General features: G+C 50.0%; 1 protein-coding gene across 5 annotated transcripts in view; it reads left to right on the top strand.

The window, feature by feature from the left end:
* Window positions 1-16,418, top strand: part of LOC119179911 (japanin-like-RA2) — a 131,217-nt gene that overhangs the window by 5,123 nt on the left and 109,676 nt on the right. For 4 of the 5 annotated variants that reach the window (XR_012884932.1, XM_075869277.1, XM_075869279.1 and 1 more), the window contains exons 2-3: window positions 9,958-10,156; window positions 15,415-15,453. Coding sequence is in view for 4 of the 5 variants with exons in the window: in XM_075869277.1 (XP_075725392.1) it covers window positions 10,066-10,156; window positions 15,415-15,453 (130 nt within the window). In the remaining variant the exon portion in view is untranslated. The remainder of the gene's footprint in view (window positions 1-9,957; window positions 10,157-15,414; window positions 15,454-16,418) is intronic. The other variant, XM_075869276.1, reaches the window with a different exon arrangement.

Here is a 16,418-nt window from a genome sequence, read left to right as displayed (position 1 = left end):
ATTTTACGTAGCACCTGTTTCAACGTTCCTACCATTCGCTCAATCAGTCCGTTTGATTGTGGCCAGTACGGTGGGGAGTTCTGATGAGCAATTCCCAGTCTGTGATGGAATTGGTTGGTTTTCTTGTTCATGAATCCCTTGGCTTGGTCCGTAATAATGACGCTGGGAACTCCAAATCGAGGAATCGACCGGTTTGTCATGAAGTGAAGGTAGTGCGCCGACGAAGTGCTCGGCACGGTTACGGCGTCCATGTATCTCGTGGCGTGGTCGATATACACGAGGATGTGGTCTCCCTTCTCGTTTAGTGGACCCATGTGATTCAGGGATATCACCGCGTTTGGCTCAGTAGGAATATCGCGTGGGATGAGGCAACCTTCATTCCGTGTCGTGCGGGCGTTGATAGTCTGGCACGTGTGGCAGGAGTCAACATACTCGCGTATGTCCTTCCTCATCGATGGCCACCAGTACTCTCGCTGGATCAGGTCTCTTGTCTTCTCGACGCCCAGGTGGCCGTTGTTGTGGAAAACGATCATCACACTGCTTCGGAGGGCAGCGGGAATGATCACCCTCCGACGGACCCGTCCTCCCTCGAGAGATTTCTTCACCAGTATGTCGTTTTCAATCTCATAGTCTGAAGACTTGTGCTTGGCCTCCTCCCGAAATCTTTTGCAGTCAGTATCCCTCTCCTGAAACTCGCGTAGGCGACTGTGTTTGCCGACCACTACTGCGTAGCAGTGAAGGTCTCGGATCGGAACGCGCTGGTCGAAAGCCTCTGCAGATTCCGACTGCCTCGAGAGTGTGTCAGCAGCGGAGTTCTGGCGTCCCGGCTTGTGCTTGACGTCGAAGGTGTATTCTGCTAAGTCGAGCGTCCACCTCGCAAATCTGCGGTTGCTGGCTCCCTTCTGAACGAGGTATGACAAGCTGAAGTTGTCCGTGAACACTGTAAAACGAGGGCCTCCTCTCGGGTAGACCGAAAACTTCACAGTGATCGCCCAGTGGAGCGCCATGCACTCAAGCATATTAGAGTGTAGACCACGATCGTGCTCGTTTAGTGATCTGCTTGCGTACTCTATGATTTGCTCCTTTCCGTCTTGAGTTTGAGAAAGCACCGCATCCAGCCCGGTTTGCGAAGTGTCGACGTGAACGTTAGTCGGGCAGTCTGGGCGGAAGCTCGCCAAAATCGGCGGGTTCTTCAAGGCTTGTTTTATGGCGTCGATGGTTGCTTCGTAAGCGTCAGTCTATACGAAAGAAACGTCCTTCGCCAGAAGGTGCCGTAGCTTGTGCGTGACCTTTGCAAACTCCAGTATTAACTTTCGGTAGTGGTTAGCGAACTGCAGCAAGGAGTACAGCTTCCTTGCGTTGCGATGCGGCTCAAACTTCTCGACAGCGGCAACTCTGGATTCATCCAGTGTTTGCCCTTCGACGAAGATCACGTAACCCAGGAAATCACGACTCTCCTGAGTGCTTCGTTCAGCAAATTCAAAGCCTCCCTCACTGTTGTGGCTCCCTGCCTGACATCGTCCATGTACGTAGCTGTCCTAGGTAAGCCATCGAACGTGCGACGCATGACTCTTTGCATGGTCTGAGGGGCCTTGCAAAACCCAAAGGCCATTCGAAGGTATCCGTACTTTCCGCCTGGAGTGACGAATGCGGTCTTGTGTACGTCGTCCGGCTTCATTCGTATAGTCAGAAATGCCGTCTTCAGGTCCAACACAGTGAAGTAAGCTGATCCGTCGTGCATGACATCGTCAATAACGTCTTCCATGACGGGCATTGGATAAGAAGGGTTGATGGTTTTCTCGTTGAGCTTGAGATAGGCGTGTACCACTCTTCGTGGAGTCGTCGGGTGGTGCGGTTGGTCGACGACTATCGTTGGGGCACCGTACTCGCTTTCGCTCGGCCTTATGATGCCCTTGGAGAGGTAGTCATTCACCTGTTCTCGGATGAACTTGCGATCAGCCGGTGAGCACCTGTACGGCCTCGATCACACTGGTATATTGTCTCTGAGTTCGATGCTGTGCTCGGTGTGAGGACACACGCCCAAAGTGTCGCCTTTGGAAGTGAACGCTTGGTGATGCCTTAACAGAATTGCGTGAAGTTGTTCCCTCTCTGCCTCGGTGGCATCCTTCGTTATCTTCCGTGTGGCGTCTTCGACTAGACTCGTGAGGTCTTCGTCGGGTGCGGGACATTTCGTGTTGAGGCGCACGTACCCTTCGTCTTTGGAAACACTCTCGTCCGATTGCCGGGAGAACGTCGCAATAAGCGTTTCCCCGGTGCGGTGTGGTGTGCCTTGTTTCGGGGGTGGCACTTCAGACGATGAAAATTTCCCGGAGGGCTCGACTAGAACGACAGTCACATCGTTTGACGTGTGAAACGTTACGTCGACGTTCGCGACTCGTCGCCAGTCTGATCCCAGAATCAGGTCGATGCCGCTGGGCAGTTCCGTTACCACGACGTCTTCGAGTCGCACATTCGTGGTGCCCAGTGTCACATCAAGCGTTGCAGCGAGAATTGGGCATATGCTGCGGTTGAGAACTTCAATGTTCTCGCGCGATACCCATGCGTGCGTGGGAATGTCGTCCGTCAAAGCATTGGCACTCATGGTGGATAAGTTGGCGCCACTGTCAATGCACACACGGACGGGTCGGTTGTTAGCAGTACCGGACACTATTGGTAATGTGCCGCCCGTCGAATGCAAAAAAAAAAGTTCGCTCGCCTAGGTCACGTAGTCCCTGTTTTGTGGCTGCTATTGTCCCTCTTCGCTCGTTTCTCGTCCGCTCTGATCGTTGCTGGCGTTTTCGGCTTTCTACAATCACGAGACACGTGACCGATGTCGCCGCAGTTGAAGCACGAACAAGCAGAGATGGGCCGCGGGTGTAGAGCTCCCGAGCAATCGCTGCGCGGGTTCGCCTTCAGCAAGTTGGCAGAGCTGCTGGCTGGCACCCGCTGGTTCAAACCCTGACCGCTACTCGCTGTAGACGATGACGGTATCTTGTCGTTTTCGGCACACACGGTCGTGCGACGCCTCGCGTCGAGCAAAGCCGCTCTGTCAATGAGTTCGATTACTGTGCCACAAAGCTGCGATGCGAGTGGGTTGGCCCATGTGTCGTCCTCGATGCCGCTGAGAATGAGGGAAATACGTTCTTCCTCTGCTAAACGGTACGGCGCCTTGTTCAGAATGGCGTTCTTCGAGTACATGTACTCGACGATGGTCGCGTGGCTCAGAAGGCGTCGTTTCGTCTGCAGTTCAAGGAACTCCTGGATTGTCAGCTTTCGTTTGAATCGGAGAATGAGCGCTTCCTTCCATTGCTCCCAGGTGTCATACTATGAGCCGTAGCGCTGTGCCAATCTTTGGCAGATCCCGTCAAGCGGCTTGCTGCTGTCACCAACGTCACCAATGGCGTCGAGTGGGCGAGCGCTGCGATTCTCTTCACTTGCGTAATCCATTCGTGAGCACTTTGTTGCGGCGTCCCATCGAACAAGGGGATTGAGAATGACGTGTCGCTTGTGGAATGAATCTGGATCGGGCTCGTCGTCGGCGGACCTCTCGACAGCGTGTTGGCGAGCAGGGCTTGTGTGTTAACGAGCGCGGCCAGGATCTGGGCCATGGAAGGTTCTCCCTCGTGCGTTGAAACGGTCGGCGCGGCGGGGCATGCCGCGTCTTGGTTTGTGCCGTTGTTCAGTGACGGTGGCCGCGTCGAACCCGAGGACATCGTTATGTCAGCAGGGACGGAATGGTGCAGCCCGAGGGTTGGAGTCGTCACCCGTTCCGTTGGCAGTGAAGCGTTCTGATGGGCTTCGTGAAATGTCTCACGTTCACTCGTGGCCGCACGGTTGAGCTGGGCTCGCAGGCTGCTCAGTTCAGCGCAGAGCCTTGCGTTGTCGGCGGACAGTGTCTCCAGGTGCACCTGCCTGTCGTCGTCGTAGGCAGCCTGGTCCTTCTTTGACGAGCCTGTCGGCTCTAGGGCTTGGCGAGTGATGTTGTCGCGGATGATTCTTGCGATAAACTCGTCCTTTCGTCCGGAGAACCGTAGACCTCTTGCTCTCAGCTCGTTGACGAGTTGCTTTTTCGTTGCATTAGCCATCGTGCTGTGGTCGAGGGTTGTAAACACGCTTTCGACGATGGTTGTTTCGGAGTCCCGAGACGATGTACGGCGTGGCGTCGCTCCTTCTCGTGGCGTCGTTTCCTCCTCCGCATGCAGCTCGGTCGATTTACATCCTGTCGGCTGCGCCATGTCAGCGATGTCCGAATGAATGTAGTCAAGGTAAGGTTAAAATTTTGAGAAAAACTGTATTGTGCTAAGTTACAGGTGAATCGACAGTGGTTACATGTATAAGGAAACTGGAATAGTGCAGCGGCCGTGTCAGTGTGCACTCATGTGCGCCTTTAAATTGATAGCTGCCTCTCCATAGCTGATTGCTGAAAAACAAAGTGTGTTGGCATGAAAGCATCTGATCATGCCACTTTTTTAACGCGTACAAAATTAAAAGTCTGCGTTAACAGTATGAGTCGGTGGAGTGACGCGAGCACTCCCGGAGGCTTTCAGTGACGGCCAGTGTGCGTTGGATGATTGGGCTCGCATCGATGCTCATCGCTCTTTGTGTGGACGCACAAAACCCAATCGTTCATTCAGGTTAAACGATGGCAAGGCTCTATGCACAGAAGCGCCGATGACAAGTATAACTGGCTCGACCGGTAAAATAAGCCTAGATTTGCTGGTAGTCGTACAAGTACAGCTCACCAAGAGTTGGACCTATCTCGGGGAAGGTGGTTCGCTAAGGTCGATGTTTAGCATTTCACCAGCCTCTCATTATAACATTAAAGTGTAGCCGAGGTAAGTAAAACTGTAAGAATTGCAAAAGCTGCGTTTGAATGTTTGCTTTGTCTACCGGCGTTGTTTGTTTTTTCGTACTTGTACACGCTGTGGCAACGCAAGTCGGATCGGACGTCGGATCGTAACGTTCGTAGAACATTTCGCAGCCAGCACTGCTGAAAGGTCGTCTCAACAGCGTTTGTAAGTGATTCTCTACAACTCTCAGACTTGGACATGAGTAGCTTCCCTGCATTGAACCAATGAGACAGAATCCCAGCTGAAAATTAAAATTTAGTATTGAAAATGACGTCGAATGTCATGACAGTTTTTATAATAGGAATAAACGTGTCTACATGGTACCAAACGACCACCAGATGCATACACGTGCTAAATGTATATTCACTTTTCAAACACACGTAATATAGATGTAATCCCATCCGCGCAAGAAGGGGGCTACACATCACAAGTATAAATACCAGTTGCTGTATGTGTGGCTGTCTGCAGCACGAGAAATGTATGTTCAGTGTGGCTGAATTGTCTACAATTATATTGTGTGTGCCAATGTCCACCCTGGAATGTGACCTAACTTCAAGCAGTATATGCGGTACGTTCACTGATATATTGTAGAAAATGCTCGACTATTTTTAACGTTATTCCTAGCAGCAAGAGTGACTCTATTCTTGGAGGAAGTGCCTGCACTCTAGACTAACCAGATTGTACAACTTGGTGAGAATAACGTAACTCCCGCAGAGAGTTTGTGTACCCTGCTCTGGTGAGAGAGCTTGTTCACTCTCGTTCAGCCACAGTACAAACACTCTGTGGAGAGAGTGTGCCCGCTCCGTGCTGCAGAGTGTTTCCAGCACTCCTGAAAAGAGAGTGAAACATACGACACGCATTTACTTTCGCAAAGAGCGTTACCAGCACTCTCTTTCGACCGTGATTGCATGATTTAGATCCCGACCCAAACAAGGGCGAGGAGACGAAGTTGTGGCACCTGATGGGCGGAGTGAAGGAGGATATGTTTGCAAGCCTGGTGCGTATTCCTCCACAGACCATGAAGGATTTCAGATCCGAGTCAACGATAATAGAAGCAGCGTGCGCGACAGTACAACAGGGGCGTAAACGTCTTTCCAGCAAAAGTGGTGTAGGGATCCCTCCCCAACAACATTGACGTTTTGCGGAAGTGGTGAGGGCTGTCGTGAGAAACGGGCTACAGAAAACGCAACTCACCCAAGGTGCTCCTGCGTTATCGTCACTCACAAACGTTGTGCGTCAAGAAGTGCGGCAAGCTATTCTCCAACCACAGACCCAGGTGCTGCATCGAGTACAACCGGAATCTCTGCCTCCGTTGTATGCGCAAGCAGTGTGACAAGACCGTATACACAAAAACTTTGCTGAAGCTGTCATTTTGCCTTCTACATTTCCGCGTGTTACTCCACCACCCATACCGAAAGCAAGTCACCGTAAGAGAGATGTGTGGTTGTCACGGGTCTCGTTAATTAGGGAGGCGATCGCCGGGCTAATTCTAAGGGCCGAAGTATCGGCCCCCCGAACTGCACCACGAAAGTGCGGACAACATAGCAGTGGTCCTATTTGGCGCGCCAGCGGAAGCCGGCTCTGGTCCAAAGGACTAGTCAGAGCCAAGAGTTGATAAACGAAACAAAATTATATTCTCAAATATGGCAGATCAAACGATGCACAAATATGCACACTCGACAATAGTTGAATACGATATTTCATCAATCAAAGAACGTACTACACAGTACAATCAGCTACGCTCGAAACAACGGACGCAGACAACAATACGTGCCAAAATGCAATCACCTGCATCGAACAATCAAGACACTTAAAGACTAAAGAATTGGAAAATTCTATTTAGTCCACAGCCCTTGGAACAAAGTCTGAATAACAATCTTTCAAGAACGCTGTTGTCGTTCCGCTGCCCCCAAAGTTTCACTTCCAGGAAACCTCGCGCCTTAAATTGGCTGCTCTCCAAGCACCAAACTTCTTTGCCGGTAACCCGTCGGCTTCCCACGCGGAGCTGGTGCAACGCGTCTTCGCTCGCTGGCGGTAGACACACTCTTCTGCTTGTAGCACGAGTCTTCACCCCTCAGGTGTAAATCCTCTTCATTACCTGCTTTGTCACTGAGGACAGAATTCTTCGCCGACAAGGCGGAACACCCTACGCACCCTGGCGCGAACTTTCTTCTTCTCCTGCCTACGCACACGGGCGCAAACTTTCATCTTCTCCCGATCTCCCTTCTCCGCTGCTCGCTTAAACACCTTCCGCGCTAGATTCTAGAAAATTCTCGTCGTTTCGTCGGCGCGATGCACAGCCAAGGCTGGGGAAAGAGCGAGACGTTTTGAGGGCCATCCACGACACATGACGCAACTTTGCATCACCACGCCCCTTTCCGTCGAGAACTTTCCAGGGCTTGCTCGGCCGCCGATGTGAGGAGGTTGGTTGGCGAAACTACGCTTCCAAATGGGGAGAGATGGCGCGCCCGGGGAGTCTTTGAATGCTTGTTTTCTTCTTTATTGTTGACCTTGAGGCGCCTCTCTGACGCTTGGTCGCCAGAATTCGGCGGCGCGCCCCTTTTTGAGCGCTCGTTTGTGACACTGCCCCCCACATTAAGAATATTATCTCATAATATTCAAAACCACACAAACGAGTGCGAACAGTCACCACACACTTAAAGATTCTAACATAGTCCGTCGCTCATGGCGCATAACTATCACAATAGAACACTCAATACCATTGCACATTACAATTCAATCTCACAACATATAGATAACTACAGGTACATGAGTACATCACTCCATCACATATTTCAAACAATAAAATTGTACAAAGGTCTGTATTTACAATAATTGTACAATCCTATACATCGCATCACCGCAACAAACATTTTGACTTGCTCGACATACACTGGTGACACCGGAAAACAACAACACAACACACTTAGGCTCAACACTGCACAACACATTCCGGTTCAACCACAGCACCTATCCTGTATACTTCGAGCTGCACTTGCGCCTTTCTTGCGGTGCTTGCTGGACCTCTTAATTTTCCTCGTTCTGTTCCAGTGAGCCCTTCCAATCGACGGTATCTGAGGCGGCGTACCAGCCATCGTTAACACTTTCGGCTCCGCTATTGGGTCATAACGTTCAAGTGATCTTGTCTGGTTATTCTCCAGCTTGTTCACGTCACGACATTGGACCTGGCTGGCCGACTCCGTCATCTTTTCACTGTGGGTCGATTGAGGTCGTGCCGACGCAAGCCCAGCTGCACGTTCTCTCGTTCAAGGCGATAATCTCCTGATTGACCGTCTCTTGCACCTGAGCTTCAACTTGAGCTCGGGTGGAATTCTTCGCGGGATTCTCCTCCACTGTACCTCTCGAATGCCGGGTTGCTGGGGGCTACATCTTCGGGTCTTCCCCCAAACGTTCGGGATCGTTGGGCCCTCGCACTCCGTCGATATTTCCAATAATGCGGTCGTACAGGGAGGTCGTCATGCACAGGGCAGTAAACCTTCCACTGAAGTACAGGCTTTCGACTACAATCTCTGCTTCAGGAAGCACCTGAATCATGCTGTCAATCAGGCAAACCGATTTTTTTTTGCCTGTTAACTCACTTTCCCGGACCAAATTTCTCCGCACGATAACCGTTGAGCTACCGGTGTCTCTTAACACTGTAACCTTCTTGCCCGCATTTCCAGGTAGCGTTGGCATTCCCTTCGTGACACCGGTTGGCCGTTTTGTCATTACTTCACCCACAATAGGATGTTTCTTCCCATTTTCAAACTCCACGAATCCGTCGGTGACGTCATGATCATCGGTTTTTGGGGCCACTTGCACACAGGCTACTTGGTCAGTTTGACTCGCTCCGTTACAACATGAGTCTGCCTTGTGTCCGGTCTGACCACACTTGAAACACTTTACAACCGTAGGGCTCGTAAAGTTAGTTCGACAGCTGTTAGTGCGATGACCCACTCGGTTACACAAAAAACATTGTGGAACACTCTCCGGAGCACGCTTCTTTTTTCCGGGTGCCGATTTCTTCGAATCAGCGGGACACTCCTTCTGCATTTTGGCCAAAATCATGCCACCTTGCGCTTCCAAGAATTAGTCGGCCAATTCAAGCATGTCTTCGATTGACTCAGCTTTCCTCTCTTTCAAGTACAGCGACAGGCTCGGGTGGCAACTGGTGAGAAATCGCTCTCTAATAAGGAGCTCTATAAGCCTATCGTACTCCTGTGCTGTCCCTGAGAAAGGAAGAGAGCCCTGCTCTTTTCCTTTCTGTTTATTCGTGCGCTTCGACGGGGACAAGTTGCTTTCATTGTTTTTCCAGGTAATGACTTGTGGATTGAGAAATTCACAGACTAGGCATCTAGCAGCAACGTTCTAGCTGTCAGAAGTATAACGGTGGCTGGTTCTGGGGTCTCCACTATCGAATCCTAATGTCTGAGGGAGCGCCTTAGTACAATTAAAAACTAACATAGAGGTCAGATTTGCCACAAAGGCGAAGCAATGAATGTGACAGCCACAAATTGGAAAGTCACACGCAGAATGACAAGCAGATCGAAACGTGACCCGCATTTCTCACGCACGAATGACGCACGAAACGTTCTCACAGGTACAGATTAACGTGAATGAGCGTCTCAGTTGTTACTACGTGGCGTCCTGAAAGCACGCCCGGTTCGCAAACGGAGGCTGTGCAACTGACCTCTTTGCGCCCCATAACTACAACAGAATCGTTCCAGTGCTTGCGGTCATTGCGGCAGCGATGAAACGATAGAGCACGTTCTGTGTCACTGCCCTCGTTTTGGCGTGCGAAGAGAGCGGGTAGCTGCTGCGTTAGCTCGCCTTGATTATAGACCTTTGTAAGAACAATCAGTGCTTGAAACACGACACGATGTGTCTCCGCACCGAAACTGCTTGCGTGGTAGTGGCCTATCGTATAGGCTATAGCACCTGAGCTCAATTGTTTTCTCATTTTCACGCATATATTTCGTTCTTTGCTTTCTTTCTCATCTTTCTTCCTCATCATCTCTTTCCTTAGTGTAGGGTAGCAAACCGGATGCTCCGATTTCTGGCTAACCACCTCGTCTTTCCGTCATTTTATTCTCTCTCTCCCTTCCAGTGCAATGCTAACGCCAGTCGAGACGTATAATCCTCCACACCGGGAGATAAGTTTCCGCAAAAGAGCCTCCACTCTCCTCCTCTCCACCGGCCAAAGTATGCGGGGAAGATGAGAGCTGCCATGCGCTCATTGCGCCATCTTGTAGATAGTGCTGAAAACTGGATAATTCATCTCTCCGCCTATATGCCCGCCAACAGCGGTAAGTAGTAGATATAAATAGCTTGCCGTTTGACCGTTGAAGAGGCACCTTTCGGTGGCTCAGTGGTTAGCACATCGCACTTATTACGCGAAGGTGTCACATTCGATTCCACAGGCCGAGGTCTTTTTTCTGGATTTTCGCTTTTTTTACGTTTTCATATATGTAGATACGTATACATATACGGTGCATGACAGCGACGCCGGCGCACACGCCGACGACAGTGACGAAATCCAGCCTTGAGTGTTCATATTATTACTATCGCAGTAAAACAAAACTGAGCGAATGCGTGCACGCAAGTGCAGAAAAGCGGTTTGATGGCTGCAGCAATGGGGGTAAATTGTAGTGCCATGCCGTGCTGTTCCTGGTGCTGTGGTACTTTAGAGAAATAAAAAAATAAGTAAACAATAGAAAACATGGCGACATGTCGAGAGGCGGCATGAGCAGGTCGTAAGTTTATCGATGAGGTCGTGCTCTCAACTAGCATCATTATAAAACTCTTCAACCGACCGTCATGACAAACGTCCCCTCCACTCCGCTCCCAGTCGTTTCGTGTTTCCGCGTGGACAGACTGATACTTTAGTCACACTGTTAGAACTCGTCCACTGTCAGCAAGAGCTCGTTCTTGATACAGCAGACTGCGCGTGTGCTCACTTGTATCCGCGCATGGCAGGTGGGCATACTAGAACATTATCTGGTTTTTCTTATCGACGCTTCCGTGAATTCCCCCCTCACGTAAATGGACTTCCTCATCTGTCGAGCATAAAAGGCTGCCTTCGGCCTTCCCTTCAACGCGTCCACGGATCGCTTTCTTCATTTTCATGTACACAACACGCTCCACGAGTTGACTCAAGCTCACCGCACTGATCAGCAGGAACGCATTATTGATGGCCGACCTGCTGCCACATCTTTTTCTTCACGGCCACGACACATCCTCCCACGGTCCCACCTACCAGACATAGTCTCATGACATAATGCTGTCGGAGTTGCCTTGTTCATCAAGCCGCTGCCGAAGAATATGCTCGTGGGCCACCACAAAGCTTATTGCCAAGGAGACGAGGATATTCATCACACCAAGTATAGTCACCTGCACAGATACAGGCTCGGGACAACTCACCTACGACCGCCTTCAAGTCGTTTTCGTGTCACCCTCCTCAGCACCCTCATCAGCGATTTGTGCTGGCCCCATTCAGGCCTCTGTGCTGTCAAAGTGGGCAGACAACCATCACTTTGGCTGCAGTCTCTTCCGATAATGAGCAGCGCCACTACCAACTGATCTGTGTCTCCACCCATCTATTCACCCTGACAATTAGGTGGCTCACCAACATGCTGAAGGATTCATTATACGAAAGGTTGCCTCCCCGAAGTCTGACGCCTTCGTGCCAGAGCCATGGTCGCCTACCTTGACACCAACCCAGCAGTATTACCTCAAGCAAGATGTCTTTCTACAGGCTCACGGCGGTCTTCCCAAGCGGTCTGGGATTGCCTGGCATCGCTTACAGATTAACACATTTGCGTACCCCCTCGTACTTTTGTACCCAGGTGTCAGCTATCCACGCTGCTGCCTATGTGGGGACGTTGCTGTGCTAAACCACATCTCCTGGGACCACCCGGACGATTCCCCCCACCTGACGTTTTGGGATCACCACCGACCGACGACCAAAGGGCGACTTGTCTGTCTAGCGTTGACACAGACATCCCTACACTGGTATTAGAATGAGCCGTAACCGTCATAGAGAAGCACATCCTGGCCGCCTACGTCGCTCGGTTGCTCCATTAAAATTACGATAGAGTGAGAATGCATCGACAGAAAGGTAGAGAGGTTGGCCTGAGCTACAGTTACTCTGGCCTGCTACTCTGCACTAAGGTAGGGTGACAGGAGAGTGAAAGAGTGATGAATGACGATGGTAAAGTATGGAGATGGGAGTATAATCTTGTTATTCTTGGGTAACTCTGAAGACGTGAATTCAGTCCAGTGGCTTCCATGAATGCTATGATGGCTCATATAACCACATTTGTGCTGTTGGCATCAGGATAAAAACCTATGAATACCTCATCGGTTAGCGGTCTGCTAATATATCGTCCAGTCGAGGAGAAAAGTTGCTTACATTTTCCTACGTACACTGGACAGGTGCAAAATATATGTTTAAGTATTTTTAGCAATTTAAATTGGCCACAGTTGCGACTTGTGCTCCTACAGCCTATCAAGTAGGGGTAACTTCTCGTGTAAGCCACACCAAGACGAAGGTGCGGAATAATGCAGGAGATGCCTCGCTTTTGCTTTTTAGGCATACGGAACAATATTTCTGGGTTCCATTTGTACTGCCGCTTGCGCCGGTGTTATGGTTTGTTGCCGTTGTCTAAAATAAATTTGCGCATCACGTGTCTTAGAGGTCAGTGTGCGTTCGAACAAACGCAATGCCTATTTCCGGGGCGTTACTCAAACCTTTTTTTAGCTTCAGTCTCAACCTTTTTGCGGAGATGTTCCAAATGAATAAGGAGGAAATAATCGCGGCGTTGTAACTGTCTCTTTCTATGAAAGTCATCTCAACAACACCACACGGGAGATTGGGGAACTGGAGTGAAAGATGTAAGGAGGAAAGAGTAGAGAAGGGTAATATACAGTGAATTCGCTTTGTCCCCCGTACGCGCGCAAGAGCACCCACGCGCTGCGCGCAGTTGACCAAGAAAACTACCAAGAAAGCCGACGGTACTATGATATGCACGTTTTAACACGGGCAAGAGGAAAGTTTAGAGTGGGTCCTCGAAACTCACGTGACAAGTCCGATTGCCCCGCCGGTAGTGCCACGCCAGAGAGCTTATTTGAAGTTGGCAAGGCGAGCAAGGCGTTTGCACAGAGAAGTCGCTCCGAAAAGCCAGCTGGGAGGAACCTGATCATCAGGTGAATTGCCGTAATGAGTTTGACAATCTTTCTGTCCCTTGAGAGGGTGGCAGGGACTGCTGCAGTCGAGGAAGTAGCTGGTGTCATTTTCTAATTCGCGGAAATGACGGCAGAGGCCGGTGGAATTGAGGAGGTTGTTTGTGTCGGCTCGGTAGTGGAAGAGGGCGATGCCATCAACTTGCCGTGCAGAAGACGGGCGCACTTAATCTATGCAGACGAGCGTCTTCCGGGATCGTTCTGCCAGCACCGGCGACCACACACCGGAACGATCAGCCCTTGACGACGGCCGAACTGCCCCAATTGTTTCCGAGGGCCATGGTTTTTTTCCTGTAGATTAGCGGCTGGTCCCGCTGCCGTCAGCTGAGGCCATGATGACCATAGCCTTGAGGTGGAGCTGCCAGGAAGGGCAGCGTGGTTCGATCGAGGAGTGGTTTGCGCTACAGTTGATGCACGTGGGCATTCAGCTGCACAGCGTTCTGGGGCGTGCTAGATGCCGCAGCTTAGGCACCGTTTATCTCGTGAGCAAGGGGCAGTTGCGTGCCTGAAGCGGCTGCGACGGGAACACGATAGGGGATGAGGCTGGCGTGAAAGAACAGGGTGCCTTTGCTTATACTGCAGGAGGTTAAGGAAAATCGTGAACCCCACAAAGGTGAAGGTGAGGCAGTTGACGCTGCTAACACCGGTTAAAAGTGGCCCTGTTCAGGCAATGTTGTCGACTAGGACAACCCCTCAACGGTGTTGGACTAGTCCACTCCGTAGATCAGTCCGAGCTAGGTGTTCAAATTCAGTTGCTTAGATAAGATGTGTACCTCGCAGATCGTCCCGATCTAAAGCCGGGTAGATAGATCGGCGGTGGGGTGTGTATCAGCCGCAACCAGGTTGCGTTTGAAGTTTACCCGTACAGGTTTGGTGGCAGAAAACACCAATAGGAAAGCACCGATCACATCCCTCGACATAGCCAGAAAATTGGCCCTCATCTTGACAGGTCACCCGGCCACTCGGAATAGAATGTTCAATGGCTTAGAGATCTTAGTGGGTCGGATGAGGGTGCGCAGAGGTGCTTGGGGCACGCACGCATTCGGGGAGAGAACAGTTTGCTAGGCTGCCACTGGGGTTGAACGAGGAGATGAGATGGTGTTGTTTATTCTAGTACCATTGGCGAAGAGAGCGCCTCTTGCAGGAAGCCACGGCCGCAACTAGAGAGGATAAAGATCCTGTTTTCACCCTATATTCGCTCGGAGCCTGAATGAGGTTAGCAGTGTCATGGCAGCTGTTCCATGAGGCCAAGGTTTGTTTATACTTCAAGCGCGCAGATTTCCGTAGCAGCAGCTGAAGCCGCCACCGCCGCCGCCACCACCGCCACCGCTGCTGCTGCTGCTGCTGCACGAGGAGCTTCTGCTGCTGCTGCTGCTGCTGCTGCTGCTGCTGCTGGGGCACCAATATCGATGCCGAGGTTGCCTGAGCGGCTTTCTGTTGGTTTGTCTTCGTGTGGCGGCTTCTCTGTGGGGACATCTGTAGCCTTTAAAAGGGCTGCGTGCGAAAGAGCACGGAGCTACTATGAAGAAAAGCTTGGAAGTGCAAAAAGCTAGCATCGCACTGAGTTGAAAACACTTTCGGCTGTCGCCTAAGCCTCTTCGTTCCCCATTATGCCACAGTAAGCAGGTATCCACTCAAACGCTACATCATATCAATTCTTTGGTAGAAATGCTGAGAATTTCATCAATTTCTAATGATAAAGTGCGATGTGGCTCTTGTCTCATGAAGCCATTGATGGTTTGAAAAATAGGTGTTGTCAGTCCATTGATGGTGTACAGCTATATTTGTAAGGTAGTACTCCTCACCTTTTCGATGAATAAAGTTGTTAATCACTCACTCATTCTACGAGGCTTAACTGGTCAGCCGCGAACTACAGTGAACTTTACGTGATGCGTCATATATTCAGAAAAATATTAAGAAAGATGGTGAAAGACTCGCCTCCCTTGCTACGAGTGGCGCTGGCTTACACTCCCAGGGATTTATCACACCAAGACACTCATGAAAAGTAAAAAAAAGACTAGAACCGCCCTTTACTTTAACCCGAACTGTAGGAGTATTGAACACGTAATTAGAAGGCTGAGAGTCGAGATTTCATTGATGGAAGGATTATTCTTTATGCGCCTAATTGATTTCACATCACTTTACAATCTTTACACTGCAGTTAGAAAGCCAGAAATAATATGACATATGCTTTACTTCGCCTGTTTAACTGTCCTTCGTTTTACACAAACTATTCAGCCTTGTGGCCTAAACAAACACTAATATGAAATTATAACTAGCTAGTTCATCGTCGCAATATTTACTGTGGCGTGTGGTATTACAGGTTCTGGAAAGACTGCCTTGGACTCCTACTTTTGCACAGGTGAGTTTACCATCGATGTTGTATCCACTTACAAGTAGCAGAAACCTGTTCTCTTCAGAGTAATGTAGATAGCGAGAACTACAGAAAAGTGTGTGTCTTTTAGCCGTAGATGTGCTTCAGATGGATGTTCGCTTAGCCATGTTAACAAAATACGTGACTGAATCTTTCAACGGGGGGCTCGCTATAACACGAGAGTGAAACGTTTCATCAGAGGGGTGATTGAGCGCTCATTGTACATTGGTACATAGTGGTGCCGAACCACAAGATTAATGTAGCTAGAAGAATAACAATGGGGTGGAGCACTGAGGTAGCAAGCCTTCGCATATCATGAATAATAGATTTCCACTATCCCTCAAGAGGAAGGTAGATAAAGGTGCTTCCGACTGGTACTTACCTATGGAACAGAAACCTGGAAGATTAGAAGAAAGGTTCAACTTAATTTGATTACGAAACAGCAAGCAATGAAAAGAGAATTGGTAGGTGCAATCCTAAGAAACAAAGAGGAAGCACAGTGCATCAGAGAACAAATGCGTGTCAATGAAATTATAGTCGAAATCAAGAAGCATAAATGGTCATGGGCAGGTTACGTAGTGTGAAGGGAAGATAACCGATGTATTACATAACAGCGCAAACGTCGAAAAAGCTTGGACAATCTCTCCTTAAAGGGAGCCATGTGTAGACGCGAAGCAGCAGGTGCGCTAAGGGCGAGTTCACACTGAGTATTCCGGCGGCCGAAAATGGGCCGAATCCGATTAAGGGGCGGCGATATCCGCAGAAAGGGCCCTGTCAACTCCGATCATGCAAAGGGGGGGGGGGGGTTGTGGAGGAACAGTGTCTTTCTATGTATCGGCCTTCATTGCCGCTGAAACAGAGTGGCATCAAACGCGTAATTAGAAGGTTGTGAATTGAGGTCTCGTTGATAGAATGAATATTCTTTATCCGATTAGACTGCTTTCACTTCACTT

Source organism: Rhipicephalus microplus, chromosome 7, assembly GCF_043290135.1.
Source record: "Rhipicephalus microplus isolate Deutch F79 chromosome 7, USDA_Rmic, whole genome shotgun sequence".
In the NCBI taxonomy this organism is placed as follows: domain Eukaryota; kingdom Metazoa; phylum Arthropoda; class Arachnida; order Ixodida; family Ixodidae; genus Rhipicephalus; species Rhipicephalus microplus.
The sequence above is the reverse complement of the archived record's forward strand: the minus strand, read 5'-3'. Positions and strand labels throughout refer to the sequence as shown.